Below are 17,553 nucleotides of genomic sequence, written 5' to 3' on the forward strand. Positions count from 1 at the left end.
TGTTCCTCCCAGGGGGATGGTAGTGAAGAGAACAGGCTGGGATCCCTGGTAGAGGTGCCCTAGGAGGTGCCTGAGGAAGGTGAAGGAAACCCACCTGGGCACCCTCCCCTGCAAACAGCGGAAAGAGGCCTCTTCACCTGTCTGAAGCCCTGCAGCCCAGGCTGCCGGGCAGGGCTGACGGCACTCTCTGCCCTGCTCAGGAGCCAGGGGATGCCGCAGTGGCTGCTCCCATCTGCCCGCGGCAGCCCCTATCTTCCCATGCACCACAGACCAGGGCTGAGCATCCTTCTACGACGACATGAACGTTTCCCGTCAGTGCTGGCAGCTCCTCCTTGGGATGACACTTGCCTCTTCGCAGCCATCTCCGAGCAGTGCAGGCCAGCCACCCCGCAGCCGCAGAGGTCGGCACGCCTCCTCCAGCATCACCAGCTCGGCATCCCACTGCTGACAAACGCTGACCTTGCTGCGTGCCCAGCGGCCAGGCACACTGCTGCACATCACCTCGGCTCTGCTCGGGGTGCCTGCCCAAGCTGAGGCACAGCAGCCTGGCCCACGGCTGGTCACCCAAGTCCCCAGGGCCGGGATAGCCCCTCGATCCGCTAGCACTGCTGCCCTCGGGGCACAGCCTCTACCCCACCAGCACCCAGCCCCTGCCTGGCCTGGGGCACCCAGCCTGGGGCACCCAGCCTGGCCCCAGCAAGCCTGAGTCCGAGCCCTCACCACCAAGAAGCCAGCCCATGTCTGCGAGTGGGAAGGGTTAACAGCTCTGAGAGCAGAGCCTCCCCTTCCTCCCCCTGAGCTGTGTTTTACAGGCCGGAGCTATTACCAGGAAATGTTCCCATCAGCACCATTGATCCCCTTGTTTACAGCCCTGTAATCCTCAGCTGTTGACTCAGGAGCAAAGAAGAGAGGAGGGGAGGTGACGGCTCCCTCTTGGGCATCACCTCTGCCCTGCCCGCATCCCCACGCAGTGCCCGCCTGGCTCCGGCGCACCAGGGTGACATGCACCCAAGCCCTGCGGCACCCGGCTGGGCACCGGCGGCTCTGCGGCCGGTGGGAAGATGCTGGAGGGTGGCAGGAGCCTGGCTCTAGCGGTGGCCACGGCCCTGCATGAGCTGGCCCACGCAGGCGGCTGCGGGTCCCCCCTCGCCGTCGGCGCTCTCCCGGCACGCGGCTGTGCCTCCTGCCAGCTGCCTAACACCTGGTTGCAGGGCCCTGCGCGGCAGACCTGCTTTGTTCTCATTAGTGCGATGAGCGGAGCCGTCACGCTAAATTAGAGACCCTCCCGACTCGCAGCTCTGCATCTGCCAGCCAGCAGCGGCTGCCAGCCGGGAGAGCCCAGCATGGCAGCGGTGGGCACCCGCTCGGTGCCCCAGGGAGGCTGCAGGCAGGGTTAGGCAGCCCCCCAGGCTGCCCGCCAGCCAGTGGCATGGCAGGGTTGGGGTGCCAGCTCCCGGCGTGGGGCATTGTCCTTGCACAGCCCTGCCTGCCCCCGTGGGTTGGCTCTCCCCACCCCAGCGGGGCACGGGTGGCTCCCTGGACCCCTACGCAAGGGCTGTGGCTCTCCCTCACCCTTAGCCGAACTGGGACTGTGCAAACCTGTGCCGAGCATCTGAGGCAAGGGCGCTTGCGTGGCGTCCATCACCGGGACTTTCACAAGTTTTGTAATTCTTCCAGCTCCGATAACACTAGAGCTCAGCCACCTCCCTGTGCTGGTGCCCACAGGCATATCCCCATGCTGACTGGGAGAGCAGGATTATGCCTCCATCCACTCATTTACCCTACTGCCTAGATGCAGCCCATTCCCTGGCTCCTGCTCTGCTAGGACGGGATATGCTTTGCTCCCTTCCAAAGCCCTCCAGGCAGGAATCTACCTTCCCTCCCTCCACAAGCCCTCGGGAGCCTGGCTCTCCCCCAGAGCCCACGGGAGAGGTAAGGAGCCAGGCTTCCCGGTTGGGCTGGAGCAAGGCTGCGGGTCACAGCCTGCCTCTGCTGGGGCTGATCCAGGCTGGGCAAGTCCCAGGGCTGGGCTCCCCAGCCCACCCTTTCCCTGTGCCTCTCAGCTTGGCTTCACAGCACAAGCCCTGCCAGAGCACCCCCAGCCCAGCCCAGCGCACCCCTGCTCTGCACAGGCTCTGCCCCAGCCCCGACAAACCCCACATCAAACCAGGCAGCCTTACAGCCTGCAAAAACCAGCCCCTGGCAGCTTTCCCCACCCCTGATCCCCGGTCACCGGGGGCTAGGATCCCCTTGTCAGCACGCCAGCAGTGCCCCAGGCTGCGGTTGCGGGCACAGGGGCCGTGCCCAGCCCTCCCTGCCCCCCCGGGACGTCCTGCCACTGGGCACTCACCGTCTGGAAGTCGCTGCCGTTGCACTTCTCATCACCGAACATACAGTGGACAAGCATCTCGCCCAGGTCCAGCTGGTGGCCCGCGCGCCCATAAAACTCCTCCAGGTCGAAGGGGCGGCTCTTCTCCTCCTCGCTCATGGCCAGCGTCCCCAGCAGAGCCTCCAATCTGCTCTTCTCTGGGCTCTCTGGCACCAGGGGCTGGCCAGCCCCATCCAGGAGACCCAGCATCTCCCCTGCCCAATACAGGTCATGGCCAGAGAGCTGCGAGAAGCGGGCAGGGTTGAGGTTGCAGAGTGTGACGGCGGGGAAGGTCTTGTTGCGCGCCGTCTCCTCCTCCAGCTGGGTGCTGTGGGGGTACTGGAAGTAGAAGCCCACGCACTTGGCGTAGGCGTGGATGAGGAGGGCCAGCGAGCCCAGGAAGGCCAGCAACCACAGCAGGTTTCGGGAAGTGTAGCGCCGGTGCCGGAAGATGTGCTGGATGCCATGGAGGGTGGAGCGGCCGGCAAACTCCTCCAGGCTGCACGGGCGCCGCTGCGGGGCCGGAGCGTCGCGTGTTGGGTGCTCGTCGGGGCAGCCCCCCGCAGGAAGGGATGCCAAGGGCTGGGGGGGACCCCAGGGGCATGGGGGGGCCCTCCGGTCTTCCTCCAGCCACATGCTGCCAGACGGCTCTGCCTCTCCCTGCTAAGCCCAAGGTGCTGGAGGAGGTTTGAGGAGTGGGTGACCAGCACGGCCAACGGGCAGGCGGGCTGGGCTGTGCGGCAGGCAGCCTGCGCCAGTGCCGGGGTGGGACCAGTGCGGCACGGTGCTGCCCGCACCCTGCCCCGAGCGGGAAGCTCGCTGAGTGCCGAGACCACAGACGTACTTAGTGATTTGCCGCATCCTGCGGGAACCGGAGCCAGAGGCTGAAACATCCTGGAAAGCTCGGGGCGTTCTCAGCGCTTGTCCCCTGGGGGTGCAGGCAATTAGCTGGAGTCCTGCTCTACTTCCACCATTTCTGTGCACTTAGCGTGGGCTCCCCCGGGAGGGAGAGGCAGGCAAACTCCTCACATCCCCCTGCCAGGGCATATAGAAGCCGCCCGGGGCAGGGCTGCATGGCCCCGGGCTCAGGAGAGGTACGTGGGCAGCTGTGTCTTGGGGGGCAGTGGCTCTTTGGCCACGGGGATGTGGTGGGCCCCCAAGCTCTGCACCAGCCTTGCAGGAGCACCGCTCGGAAACATCAGGCTGGCCAAGGAGCCGAGGTGCCGAGTGCCATTCTCGTCACAGTTCCTGCACCCTTGGGCTCAAGCACCTCCTCCGGGCTCCCCAAAAGCTGCGAGGCAGCAGGCTCCCACCAGCACAGGGCAAGGATAGGGGGTGGCAGGGCACTCGGGGGGGCAGTGACACAGACCCCAGGGGGGCACCAGGTGCTGGTACCACCTGCGTGCCACCGTGGGGATGCTGGGCGGCTCTCCGGTGTGGCACTACCTTGAGGCCAGGAGCTCTGGCACGGTGCTGGGGCCAGCACAGCTCAGCATCCCTCACCCTCGAGGGGCGCAGGAAGAAGCAGAATCTTCTATGAGCCAGCGATATAGCTGAGGAAAACAGTTGCCTGTGAGTACTGAGAAGCACCCATGTACCCAAAAGCTTATCTCCTTTTCTGAACCATCTCAGTTGGTCTAGTAAAAAGTATTGCCTTTCCCTACCAGCCTTGCCACGCAGGCACCTACCTGGGCAGATCCCGCAGTGTTGTTTCGCTGGCAGTGGGAGCAGAATGGGGATCTAGAGCAGAGCCGCATCCATGGGGCTGGGGAGGACAGGTCAGGTTGGGGGAGGATGCCCAAGCTGGGAGGGGGCCTGTGTTCCCCCACTCTGCTCCCCACATTGGGCACAGGAACCTCCCGGGAGGGAAGATGGGGAAATCAGAGGCGAGGATGCCCGGACACGGGAAGGAGGTGGTGCCCAGGACCAGTGGGGCTGGGGTGGGGGGGCGAGAGGGCTGGGTTCTCTCCTGAGGATGCTCGGATCTGGCCGGGCACCCGGTGGGGCCCGGAATGGAGCAAAAGGCACTGCAAGGCCCCGTGGTGTCTGCAGCCACAGGCCGGCAACGCTGGCCCTGCCCAGCTGCGCTCCCCTGGCCTGTGCTCCCCAGCACAGCTCTAAATCCATTAGCTTTGCATAATTAGATTTTTCTCAATTACCAGATTATGATAATTAACAGCTCATTTGTAGGAGGCAGTGCCTAATCCCGGCATCGCGCTTGGCTCGGCGCCAGCCTGGCTCACAAGGCTGCGGGCACCGGGATGGCAGGCAGCAGAGCAAACACCGGCACGGGGGAGCCCTGCTGGGGGGCAGGTGGCCTCAGGGATGCTCCCAGGATCCCCCAAAAGCTCTCCACCACTGGGGACCCAGACCTCCCCTGCACCGCCTGGCCAACACAGCCTGCCCAGGGGGGTCGTTCCCCCAAAACAGGGGGGATGAGAGCCCATGCAGGGGCAGCATCTGCTGGCGAGGGGAGTCAGCAGGGTTTCCGAAGTGGCCTGGGCACCCACGCGGCTCTGGAGATGCAGAAAACACCCTGCGATGTCTCCTCCTGCAAGCAGCCACCAAGGGAAACCACGGGAGAGGTTAGCGTTGTGGGCTGGGCTGGCGCGGCTGAAGTCATTAAGGGGCTTGTTAATGAACTTTCCCTGTCAATAATGTTGCCGAGGAAGGACAGGAGAGCAGGGTAGCAGGAGGCAGCCACCGGTAAGGTACCAATCTCCATCACGGGAAGGCAGGCCAGTTCAGGCAATTACTGCCCATCAACAGAGCTTCATCCCTAGTAAAATAATAGAACAAATATTAAGAGAAAAATGTTTCTGAGGACCTCGAGGGCAGGGGAATGGGGAGCAATAAATATGTGCTCGGAGCTCACACAGAATAAATCTGCCCAGTCCGACTTGATTGCCTTTTTTGGGTAAAATTGCTAAATGAATTGATGGAGAGGAGACAGGAGGTGTGATGTATCAGGCTTTTATTAAAGCATTTGATATAACATCTCAGGGAATTAATTCCAGTTGGCAGGGACAGCTGTCCCCCGCCCGCGCTGGGTGCAGCCAAGGAGGCAAGCGTGATGGGGCAGGCCAGGGACACAAGGGGAGCGTGGTGGCATCTTGTGACACTGGTGTACGCGGCGCTGGTGGTGGCAGCCCCTCTTCTCCCATCCCAGGTGAACAGGCCGCAGCTCCAGTCCCCATGGGGCAGTGCCCGTAGCCAGCCTGGTGCCCCGCTGCACCCATTTGGGGCCACCACCTCCATGTGCCCAGGGCCATCCTGCAGCTTCAGGGCTCTTCTGCTCCCGCCACGGGCTCTGCCTGCAGAGCTCTGGCTGGGAAGTGGCATCGAGTGTGGGCAGCGGTCATGCCCAGCCAGGCACAACTGGCTGGCACGTCTCAAGCCATTCCTGTGCGTCTCCTTTGCATGGCATTTCTGATCTTCTGCCATGAGCATCCCCAGGCAGGGGATCTGGTCCTGCCTCTCTGCCCAGCATGGGCAGCAATTTCGGCTCATACAGGCAATAAATCAGCCTGCTTGCCCGGAGGTGGCTGTGCGGCCCCTGCCGCTTCAGCTCAAATTTCCCAGTCTCAAATTACCCCGGGGTTGCCTGAGAGCTGGCTAGTTTTATGCCACTCATCCGAACTCCCCCAGCTCCATTTCTGTCACCAGATTTTGCCAAAGGCTCTCGAATGTCCCCGTGCCCAAGAGCAGCATCTCCCAGCACCCAGTCCCCGTGGGCAGTCCTGCTGGGGAGCAGAGCTGCACCAGCCCTGGCTGCTCGACGCCGCGGGGAGCCGGACGAGCCTCGGCAAGGCAACTTCGCTCAACCGCAACGGCATTTGCTCCTTGGCCAGATCAGCACAGGGTCAGAGGTCCCAGGCCAAATACCGACATGTTTTGCTTAGCGGGGGAGCAGCCCAGAGTGTGTGGTTTTTGCTGGAAACCACCTGGAGCGTTTCTCCTTGAAAACAGTTTCTCCCGATGGGGTTCCTTTGATGCTCACGCTGGGAGCACCGCACGCAGCAGTTAGTTACACTCCCGGCTGGAGCCTCCTTTCCCCTCACCCAGGAGTCCTTCTTGCCGTCCCCTTCGGCCTCGACAGCCCCTTCCCCGTCCCTGGTGTGCCAAGGAGCCAGGGGCTGGAGGGGCTGGAGGTGATGGCAGGCTCTCTCACGGAGACAGCCCTGCCATGGGGCCCCAAGCGAGGGAGTCCTGCTGCTGCCAACACCCACAAAGTGATGGGGTCCCCGGGAGCTGCGAGATGCCAGGAGAAGCCAGTGAGGAAGGGGCTTGTGAAGGCACAGCTCACCCCAGCGCCTGCCCAGCTAAGCTGCTCCATAAGAAAGGCACTAAAGATCCGTGAGACCATTCAGACGACCCAGGTGGGTGTGATGAGCAGAGCCCCAGTGGTTCGGGGGCCGAGCAGAGAGAAAAGCTCTGTGTTTTTGTGCCATCAGCAGGTCCCTCCCACGCCCCCCACTTTTGGGGTGACAGAAGAAGCTATCAAATGAGGCACATCTGCAGTGGTCCCAGCAGCAGCCCTTTCCCTTCCTGCTATCTCCTCTCTCCCCGCAGCCTGCTCCTTCCCACACCAGCCTCCTTCTAGCTCCTCGTGCTGGTGCTAATCCCCTAATCTGTGCAAAGCAACAATTTTCTGCATGGCACAGCAGCTGGTTTGAGATCTGCATCCCTCCTCCCCCAAAAGCCAGCTCCCTTATCAGCAGCAGGTATCAGGTGAGCCATGCACCATCTACCTCTGATAAACCTATGTTTTATTTTGCCCTATTTCCATTTATCTCTGAGCCTGTAATTATCCCTCTTCTCACAAAGTGTTGTGCTGCCTTGCACTCTGAGGAGCGGAGGGGATGTGTGCTTTGCTGGGTAGCCCTGGACCACAGGCTCCTGCTGGCAGGGTTCGAGGAGCCGGTGGGGCGATGCTCGGGGAGGAATCCTGCCCACCACGCTGGCTGCCGAGCCATCCCTCCTCTCTCCGCACCCGGGCCGCATTCTCTTTAATCTCACACAGCAGCAGAGATGGATTTTCTCCCTGTGAGCCAGATGTGTTGCACGGAGCATAAACACCCGCGACAGTTGTTGTGCTCCTCGGTGCGAAGGCATCAGATGTCTGCATTAAAACAAAGCTCTCCACTTAATTACTCAGGCTGATAATTCAGTGCGTGGAGGCGGCTCTGGCTGAGAGCAGAGGGCTGGATCACAGCTGGGACTGGAGAGCCTTGGAGTGCGCATTAATCCCGGCTCTCGCAGCCTTGATTAACGGTGCTGGAAACCTGCCCGCCCTGCTTATTCCCAAGGGAAGGGTCTGTCCCGGCACCCACTCGCTGCCCCACTGGAGGGGGCCCAGGCTGGTGCCTGAGGTGCTCTGCTGACCCCTCGATGGGCCAAGGCATCCCCTGCCCAGCATCTTCGGGGTGGGGTGGTCCAGGACATGGGGACCATCACTTGGAGGGTGCTGTGCTGCCCTGAGAACACCAACACCCATCCACTGCATCTGGAGCCGAAGGGAGCTGCACGCAGGACAGGGAGGGCAGGGCCCCAGGGTCACCCGTGCAGGCACCCACTGCAAGAGCACGGCTGGTGGGAGCTGGAGCCAGCCCTGTGGACAGACTCAGAGCAGGAGCAGGCAGACCACCGAAGGCTTTCTCCTTGGGGCTCAAGCTGCCTGCTACTCTTGACCTGCATTTCTTGTCCCATGGACCAGCAAACACCTCCTGCCAATTCACCTCGCTGCCCTCTGTCACCACCGGGGCCCAGGGCCTTCCTGGGGGAGGCCCCCACTCAGCCATCAGGGCAGGCGTGTGCCTTCAGCCCACGAGTGCCCAACCCTGCTCTGCCAGTCTCTGTAGGATGGGATGCTCATGCATTGGGCTGCTCCCTTGAACCCATCTCCCCTGCTGCCTCCCTCCAGCCTGGTCCCCCAGCCCAGCCCCTACCCCCTTCCCTCTCCCCATCCCTCCCTGATCCCTGTGCCTGGGCATCCCTGGATCTGGGGCATCCCTCTCCCAGCAGAGTGCCCATCCCCGGGCACCCTGTGGGCTGGTGCTGCCGCAGATCCGCCTGTGGGGTCCTGTCTGTCCAGGGAGACTGATTTCCTCCAGCTCTGCTCCTGCCCTCTTATCTCTCCTCCCCGGGCTGCACGCCTCGCTCCACAGCCCTGGCGAGCGGGAGCAATAGACCCCATCCTGCCCAGGCTGAGCACCAAGGCTGGTGCTGGGCATACAGGGCAGCCGGGCCCGATGCAGACAGGCAGGCAGCTGCGGACAGCACCACCCCAACGGGGCCCCAAGGGTTAAGTTGTCATGTATTCAGGGCCATGCGCTGGCCAGGAATTACACTTTTATCGGCATGCGGTGCTGCCGCTGCTTGAATTGGGACTGGGAACTCTATTTCCGAGCTCACCCAAATTATTCTCAAAGAGATAAAGCGCGGTGCAGAGCAGCGCCGGCGCTTCATTAACATTCCCCAGCCCATTCAGCTTTAAACGAAGATTGCCTGCCTCGGAAAATGATAAAATTGAACATGTGAAGCAGGGCATTATGTTCCATCAGCCGATATTATTTCCCACGCAGGGGCCGAGCGGAGACACAAACAGCTATTTATGCAGCGCCTGGCCAAGCCGGGGTGGCTTGGGAGGGGGGGAGCAGGCAGGGGGGGAGCACAGGGTGGGTGGCGAGTGCCCCCCTCCCATCCCCGGGCATGAGAGGGGCTGCCTGCACGCTGCCATGGCCACTCTGCCCTACTGGGTGCTCCCGGACTTGTGCCCAGGGTGCATGGCGGGTCTGGGGACCACAGACCTGCTCCATGCATTGGGTGAGGGAAGGTCCTCAGGGGTGCGTGGGGTCCCCCGGGCAGCACTGGCCATGCCCTGCAAGGCTGGGGCACCTCCGTCTGCTGCCCTGCCTCCGGGGGGTGTGTGTTCCTTGCTAGGGCTGAGCAAGCGGGGTGCTGGCTCCATGTGCAGGATGGGGTCCCACCTCCCGGGGCTGGGTGCTGGGCCGGCAAGTGCTGGGGAGCACCTGCAGCCGGGGAGTGCGTGCCTCCCCAGAGACAGGCAGCGGAGGGCTGAGCAGGCAGCGGAGGGCTGAGCAGGCAGGCCCCCAGGGCTGCAATTGGATTTTGCTTGGCCGTGCCGAGCCTATCGATCCAGCAGTAATTAAAGTCGCTCCAAAACCTGACTCATATTCAACCTTGGGAGGAAGGAGCTTCTCTGAGAAACACCCTCGGCTCCCCATGCGCTGGCACAGCATAGAGCTCAGCCTGACGGGTCGCTGCCAGTCCGTCCCAGCCCCCTGCCAGGCTCTGTCCCCAAGAGGGACCCTGCCTTGGGACTGCCTAGTACCCAAGGCAGCAGCACCCCATCAGGCAGCGTCCCCAGCACCGCACAGCCCTGATGAGGTTCAGCCCTTGGGGTGGGGTCCGTGCCACCTGGATCCTACAGCCCGGGATGAACGCGGGCTATTTTCTCACCAAGCGCCTCAGACACATCCCTGGGATGTGGGGGTGCTCCCCCGTGCCCCTTGCTTGTCACTGCCTGGGCCCTGCGTGGGACCGGCATGGGGAGAGGAACCTGTTGGATCTGCAGCCACCCCCGAGAGAGGCATCGGGGTGCTGGGGGGACCTGCGGCTGCATGCCCATGGGGTGCAAAACCACTTTTCTCGAGGTCGGAGGCAGCCGGGGAGGTGTGAAGGCATGCGAGGGGCTTGCGAGCGTGTGTGTGTGTGCACGGACTTGCACGCCCAGCCCTGCCGCCAGCCCCACTGCTATTCCCGGTATTCGCAGCAGGTCGGGACAGGCACCGAGGAGGGGGAGCTGCCATTCACCGGGGCCCCCCGCAACCCCGCCCGGAGCCCCCGCGAGAAGGCAGGGCCACCACGACCTGGGGGCTACGGCAGGGAGGGGGCCCGGGGCTGGGGGCTGCTCCGGGGAAGCCCCTGGACGGGGCACCCCCGGGGGGGCACAGCACCCTCGCAGCGCCGGGCAGCGGCTGGGCTTTGAGGCGGGGAGGTGGCTCCATCTGCAGGACACGGCCCCGGCCGGGAGCCCCGGTGCTGGGCGGGGGGGGGGGGGTCCCCGCCGCCCCCGCCCGCCGCTTTGCATGCGGGGCACAGCGGCGGGGGACAGCGGACAAGGACGCCGGCTCCTCCGGCTCCCACCCGCGCCGCTCCCGGGAAGCGGGGCTGGGGAAAGCGGTGCCGGGAGCCGCCCCCCCTCCCGCCCCCCTACACCCCCCCAGCGCACCCCACGCCCGGTGCTCCCGCCCGACGCCCCTGCACCCCCAGAGCACCCCGCACCCGCTGCGCCCCCACCCCTCAGGTGCCCTCGTCAGGTGTGCCCGGGCACCCCACCCGCCCTCAAAGGCGACCCCCACCCGGCACCCTCGCCCTGCCCACGGCTCTTGCCCCGCACCCCGGGGCACCCCACGCCCGAAGGCTCCCAGGCGGGCTCCCCCGAGCCGGCAGCCGTCGGGGCGGCGGGTCGGGGCCCCGGTGGCGGCGGGAGGCGGAGGCGGAGCCGGGGACGGGCTCCACCCCGGCCCCCGGCCCACATAGGCCGGCCGGGAGGGCCCCTCGCCCCCGGAGCCTGCGCCGTCCCGGGGGCGTACGGCGGATCCCGGCGGCCGGAGGAGAGCGCGGGGCAGGAGCTCCGGGGGCCGGGGAGCGAATTCCCGGGGCGGGGTGGGAAGGGAAGGGGGGGGCCGTGCTGCCTGGCCTGCGGGGGGTGTCTCCCCCCGTCCCAGGGCGGCGGGATGCTGCGGCAGCGCTGCGGGCGGCTCCTGGCCCGGCTGGAGCGGGCGCTGCAGCTGCTGGAGCTCGGCGGTAGCGTGGAGGAAGGTGGGTGCGCGCAGCCCCTCGGCCTGGGGCACCCCGCGACCCCCGGCTCTGCGGCCAGCGGGGGCTGGGGACCGGCCCCCCCCCCCATCCCATCCCGGCTGGCCACCCGCTCGTGTTGCCCCCAGACTACATCCAGATTGTTCAGCGCTTCGAAGCGACGCGCCAGAGATGCTGCCGCCTGGAGCGGGATGGACGGTGGGCCCGCGAGCAGCTGGCTCGTGTGGAGGCCGAGCGGGCAGCGCTGGAGGTGAAGCTCAAGCACGCCCGCAACCAGGTGGAGGTGGAGATGAAGAAGCGGCACCGGGCAGAGGCTGAGCTGGAGAAGCAGGTCTGGGAGCTGGCCGTAGGGGTACCCCGCGTGGCTGCGGGGACCTCGGCCCGCTCACCGCCACCTCGTTTCGCTCGCAGGAGCGCAAACTTCAGCTGGTCTTCGAGTCCCTGATGCGGGAGCCATGGGGCAGCGGGGTGCTGAGCAGGGAGCAGTGCTCTGTCCTCAGGGCCCTGGCTGGCCAGCGCTTCGGGACAGCCCTGGCATCAGGCAGGAGGTGAGCAGGGCTGGCGGTCCTCGCCCCAGCCCCTCGGGCAGCCCTGGGCTTGGCTGTGCCCCTCTCCCCCTCACCTCTGCTGGGCTCGAGGGGCTGGCTGGGCACGGGGGTGCTCGGGCTCTGCAGAGGCATCACCCGTGGGCTCGCGGGAGTAGCTGTATGAGTAAGTGCTGGCTGGGGAGGGGGGGTTGCCCCAGCTGGGCTGACACCCAGCTTGCTCCGCAGGTCGTCTGCAGTGGACGAGTCATGCCAGTCCCTCCTGTCCCACTCAGACATCAGCTATGACCGCACCGAGGATGATGTGGTAAGGAGCAACCCGATGCAAGTCCCCAGGTTCAGCTTCTCCCCAGCAGTGACGGGGTAGTTTTGTCCCGCTCCTGCAGTGGGGCAGCCCCTTTGCATGGCCACGGTTAGGGGCAGGCTGCCATTGGAGTTGGATGCTGGGGGTGCATCTGGCCCCGTGCAGCCCTGCCAGCCCTCAGCTTCCCCGCTGCCTTTCAGGATGTTGATATGACCGTGGTGCGGACCCTAAAGCGCAAGGCCCAGGAGAGGCAGGTACGAGGGAAATGCTGGGATGTGGCAGCCCGTGGGGGCTAGCGTGGAGGTGGGGTCTGCGCCGCTGCGTGGGTGAGGATCCCCCAGCTCTGCTCTGCACTGTGCCCCTGGGACCCTCTACCCACACAGGTCAGCAGCCTGGGCTGGGGTGCTGGCTCTGGGCCATGCAGGGTTAGCACACCCAGATACTTCTCCATCCCGGCACAGGAGTCTGCAAGGAGCCTGGCAGGGGGTTTAATTTATTGATGCTGGGCTGGGAGTGCTGTCTCTCAGCAAACCTCCCGCGATCAATAGAAACTCCATTACCCTCCACTGTGGCCCAGCCGGGCTCTTCAATAATTCATCCCCACGTGCGGGCATCCCACACCCCGCTCCGCTCACACCTCTGCATTGCAGGCCTAGCCTGGCTTCCCCCAGCCCCTGGGCTGGCTCCAACCCAGGTGGGGGGCCTGGGTCCCCATGATGCCTGGTGTGGGGCAGGCAATGCTGTGGGGCAGGGTGAGACCGAGACCTTCTGTGGGGCTGAGACCACTTGGCTCAGGTGCTCCGGGGCGGGGAGCAGAGTCAGGGAGGGGGTCCCTGCCTACCCTTCACCCCATGTGCTCTGTCCCCAGCGTGTGTCCCTGGCCCCTCAGATCGGCCCCGTGGTGGTGGCGAAGCGGCACCGTTCTTCTGTGGCACTCCACAACACTGTGAGTAGGGACCCCAGCGCGCCCTGGGTGGGGATGGGGTGCGTGGGCTGCCCAGTGCCAGACGGCAATGCCGCAGCCTTCAGTGCTGTGGGTGCTGTGGGGTCTGGGGTGCTCAGCTGTCCTCTCTGTGTGCCTGTGCCCTGCAGTCTGTATTCCCCCGGCACCAGAGGGGGCTGTGCTAGACCAGTGCCCTGCAACCTGTATCCCCCTGTACCCATGGTGATGGCATCCCTGGCTGTGCAGGACAGCAGGGCCAGAGAGCAGGCACAGCAGAGCTCACGGGGAGATGCTGAAGCACTGTGTGGCTGCAGCCAGGCATGTTCTCACTGCCCCCCACCTCAGCAGGCGAGTGTCCCCCCCGTGCCCCCTCCTGCCGAGGTTCCGGGTCCTGCCGGCAGCCTCCTGCCTGCTGTTCTGGTGCCGCGACGCCGCTCTCGCCAGGGTCATCGTGTCTCCACGCGTGCAGGTCATGGGAAGGGCTAGGGAGGGGGCTCGTGGGTGGTCTGGGACCAGCTTCAGGGTGCTTCCATTACAGGGGAGGGAGAGGATCTGCTGGGGGATGCTTGTCCCTACCATGGGAGTACTGGGGTCCTCGAGACATGCCAGATACCATTGTCCCAGGGAAGCTGGGATGCTGCAGGGGCTCCCTGGCAGGTGGGAAGCCTCCCCACATCCCAGCTGGGAGCTGGGGTGGTTTGCCTTTCAGGGCCCCCTCCACTGCCTCCTCTCTCTGCAGAGCTGACCACGGTGTGGGGCACCAGTGAGGATCCAGGCTGCCGTGCTCCGGGGCAGGAGAGCCATACTGAGGGCAGCTCCGTGGGGCAGCCAGCACCAGAAGCCTTCCCCTCGCCTCCACAGGGCCTCCCACCTCTCCAGCACCAGTTCACCTCCAAAACGGTGTGTGTCCCAGCCTCTCTGCCTCTTCTTGGCTGCTATGGAGAAAGGAGCTGGGGAGGGGGAGCAGGTCTGGGGAGGGGGGCAAAGCTCTCTTCCATCCTCCCCAGCTCTGCACGCACAAGAGATGGATGGAGGTGGTAGGGGCTGGTTTGGGAGGGATGAAGGAGTGGTACTGGCTATCTGCAAGAAGTGGGGGCCCTGATCCCGCTCCCTCTCTCCAGGTGATCCGCCCTGAGCCGTGCGGCGTCTGTGGCTCCCGCATCCGCTTCGGGAAGGCTGCCGTCAAGTGCCGCCAGTGCCAGCTGCTGCTGCACCCCAAGTGCCGGGAGCAGTGCCCCAGCCTCTGCACGCCCCGGCCTCACCACCACGCCTGGCCCCGTGAGGTGAGGGGGGGCATGGCAGTGCTTGGGGGCTGCTCCGTGTCCCCGTGGGGATGCTGGGGCTCTGCCTGCCCTGGCCACAGGGCTGGGCGGTGGGTACAGAGCGGGAGTCGGCATTGTCCTCCCCAGGGTGTGCTGGCTGACTTCGCCCCCCCCACGCCGCCCCTGGTGCCCGCGCTGGTGGTGCAGTGTGTGACCGAGGTGGAGACGCGAGGCTTGACAGAGGTAGGGGCCGGGGCGGTGGAGGCGGTGATGCCGTGGTCCCCACGGGGCTGAGCCCTTCTCCCTGTGCCCCAGACAGGGCTGTATCGGGTGCCGGGTGCGGAGCAGCTGGTGCGGGAGTGGAAGCGGAGGCTGCTGCGGGCTGGAGGTGCACTGCCTGCCCTCAGCAGCGTGGCTGACATCCATGTGGTGTGTGGGGTGCTCAAGGACTTTCTGCGGGGGCTCAAGGAACCACTGGTCACCTTCAGCCTCCACCCTGCCTTTCTGCAGGCTGCTGGTGAGTGGGGGGGGTCCCAAGCTGGGAAGGCAAGGGGGCTGCTTCTCCCCTAACACTGTTCCACGGTGCCACTACAGACATCCCGGACGATGCCGCCTGCAGCACAGCCCTGTGCCACGTGGTGAGCAAGCTGCCCCCAGCCAACAGGGACACCCTGGCCTTCCTCATGCTGCATCTGCTCAGGTGAGGGGCTCATCCTGGCAGGGGCTCTCCTGGGCCTGTCCCCATCTCCTGGCTCTCTGCCCCTCATCCAGGCTCCATGCCCCACAGTGGGGAACCTGGGCTGAGGATGAAGGGCCCCTTGGCCAGGCAGCGTGTTCACACCGTCTGTCCCTCCTCGCAGGGTGTCGCGCAGCCCCGACTGCAAGATGGACGTGCTCAACCTGTCCCGTGTGTTTGGTCCGACGCTGGTGGGACACAGCTCGGCCAACCCCACGCCGCTCGCCATCATGGAGGACACGCCGCGGCAGTCCAAGGTGAGGGCGTCCCTGAGGCGTGGGGTGTACCCTGGGTGCTGCCAGCATCCCCATACTCCATCCCTCCCTGCCCAGGTGGTGGCTCGGCTCCTCTCGCTGCCACCTGACTTCTGGAGAGGCTTCGTGGGGACAGAGCAGGAGAACCTGGTGCCAACGCCAGCTCCAGGAGGTGAACGTGGTGAGGCATGGGAACCCTGGCCCCCTCTCTGCCCTTGCCCTGTGTCTGCTGAAGGGTCCTGGGTGCCTTTGGCTGGGCTGGGGTGCAATAGGTGTCCCCCCTCTGTCCTGCAGAGCCGTTCTTCCACCCCATCGCCTCCCCGGAGCCCAAGCCGAGCCAGTTGAGCCCAGCTGGCACCTGCTGCCTCCCCAGCACCCTGCGGAGCTGCGTGGGCACAGCCACCCGGCCCCCGTGAGTGCTGCTGCGGGTGGGTGGGGGGCCCGAGGGACCTCGCTTTGCACCCCTGACTCATCTCTCCCCACGCAGGCAGGGGCCGGCCCCGAGGAAGGTGGTGGGCCGGTTCTTCCCTTCTCCCTTGTAGCCTGCGGCAGTGGCTCCCTGGGGGCACAGAGCTGGCACTGGAGGAGGAACAAAGCTTGCGGGACCAGGCAGCTGCCTGTGGGCCGGTGGTGCTGAGCTCCAAGCCCTGCTCTGCTTCCCTGGGGACTGGGGAGCAGGGCTGGCTCTGCCCAGCTGTGGTGGTGGGGACACTGCCCCAGTGCTGTGCTTAGGGGGCAGGTTTGAATTAAATGTTTGCAGCAAAACGAGCCTGGCTGTGGCTGCTGTCTGTCCCTCCCTGCTGCTGCCAGGTGCCAGCGTTCGGGGTTCACTGGCATGATGGAGCCTCTCTGGGCAGTGGACAAGAGCTGTACTGGCAGCAAGGGTTAGCAGTGCTCCCCAAATACCCTGCTTTTGCTGGGCGGGGAGGGCAGGCAGAGCCTCCTCCTGCCCTAACTGAAGCCCTCCTCTCCCTGCCCTGGAGCCCAGGATGCGGGAGGCCCCTTTCAGCCCAGATGTTGGCCTCAAGTAATCAGAGCTGCTGCTGCTCAGGGCAGGACAACCTTAAAGCATTTCCAGACTTCCTGGCACCTCAGAAGAGGCCCCTTTAACTCCTTCCTTCCCTCCAGCCCCACCGCTGGAGCTGCAAAGCCCAAGCAGGGCTGGGATGCACAGCTCTCTCCCTCCAGGAGGGGGAAGCTGGATGAAGCTGTAATGGAGCAAGGGCTCAGGAAGGGCTTGTCCCCCAGATAACTCTGCACAGGGGACAGCCACTACGAGGGGAACTTGGGGAAAAGGGGCATTGCACAACAGGGCTGAGAATTGCCCTAGGGCCACATCCAGCAGCTGAGAAACCTTTGTCTGTACTAAAAGCCAGGCCAGATGTGGGACACAGGAGAAAATTAATGTACAATCCTGAAAGCAAGCACTTTGGCTCAGTTTCCCCCAGCGCAGGGGTGTTCACCAGCAGGCAAGGAAATTAGCACATCCAAGGCAGAGGCAAAACTGAAGGAGTTTAATGTGCTTAAAGCCAGGGAACAGCTAATCCTCGCCCAGGACCACAGGAGAACTGGTACAGGAAGGCACAGGGCTGGGAGCAAGGATTTACTGCAAATCCATCGAGCTGGGGTGGTACTGGATAGTTGGAGAATCCCTAATGCGGTGCCTTGCTTAAGGTGAGAGGCGTGATGGGGCCCTCAGTGGAGTGCAGGGCTTTAGCACAGAGCTCCAAAACCAGAGGCGAAGACAGGGAGGTAAGTGGATAAAGGGCAGTGTTGGTTACTGTAGACAAATGCTGCCAGGATCAGCAGGAAGCTGCTTTCAATAAAAACAAGGGGGTTTTGAGACAGAGCGAGGCGGTAGATCTCTGCCACCTGCACAGACGTGCCCTGTGGATGTGGCTGGTGCAAGGGGAGACATGCAGTGAACCCCCCCCAAGCTACACTCATGCTGGTGCAGTCTGCTGCCATCACCTTCAGCCCTACCTAGGCAGCCTGCGCAGGTCTCAGCCTGACAGGAGCTCTCCTGGCTCATACAGAGCCCTTGGGGGTGGAGGTGGTGCTGGGGGACAGGGTGCTTTTACAGCTCCCTCCAGGGCCAGCAGCCTGCCTGTCCAACCCAGCCCTTGTGCGCCAATGCCCTTAGGACAGCCTGCTGCTGCTCTGTTTTCCCAGCAGTAGGCAGGAGCCCAGCTCAGGCTGTTCCAATCACACTGCTGAAATTGAGATCCTCACAACTGGCTCCTGCAGGGCAGTTTGCCTATCCAAGATGGGCACATTCAAAGCTCCCCAGCCTGTGA

At 64.5% G+C, this 17,553-nt stretch overlaps 2 protein-coding genes across 2 annotated transcripts in view; one reads left to right on the forward strand and one right to left on the reverse strand.

Moving 5' to 3' along the window:
- Positions 1-3,004, reverse strand: part of ASIC4 (acid sensing ion channel subunit family member 4) — a 63,727-nt gene extending 60,723 nt beyond the window's left edge. Inside the window, exon 1 of the mRNA XM_075029340.1 lies at positions 2,351-3,004. Within this exon, the coding sequence (XP_074885441.1) occupies positions 2,351-3,004 (654 nt within the window). The remainder of the gene's footprint in view (positions 1-2,350) is intronic.
- An 8,126-nt stretch (positions 3,005-11,130) lies between these two features.
- Positions 11,131-15,798, forward strand: LOC142031649 (rac GTPase-activating protein 1-like). Its single transcript, XM_075029343.1, has 16 exons — positions 11,131-11,215; positions 11,341-11,543; positions 11,624-11,760; positions 11,986-12,064; positions 12,262-12,315; positions 12,930-13,007; positions 13,353-13,473; positions 13,744-13,904; positions 14,126-14,287; positions 14,414-14,509; positions 14,582-14,783; positions 14,861-14,966; positions 15,127-15,259; positions 15,335-15,437; positions 15,551-15,668; positions 15,744-15,798. Exons 1-16 carry the CDS (start codon positions 11,131-11,133, stop codon positions 15,796-15,798), a joined length of 1,893 nt encoding a protein of 630 aa, XP_074885444.1.
- Positions 15,799-17,553: the final 1,755 nt, after the last annotated feature.

This window comes from Buteo buteo, chromosome 5, assembly GCF_964188355.1.
Source record: "Buteo buteo chromosome 5, bButBut1.hap1.1, whole genome shotgun sequence".
Taxonomy (NCBI): Eukaryota; Metazoa; Chordata; class Aves; order Accipitriformes; family Accipitridae; genus Buteo; species Buteo buteo.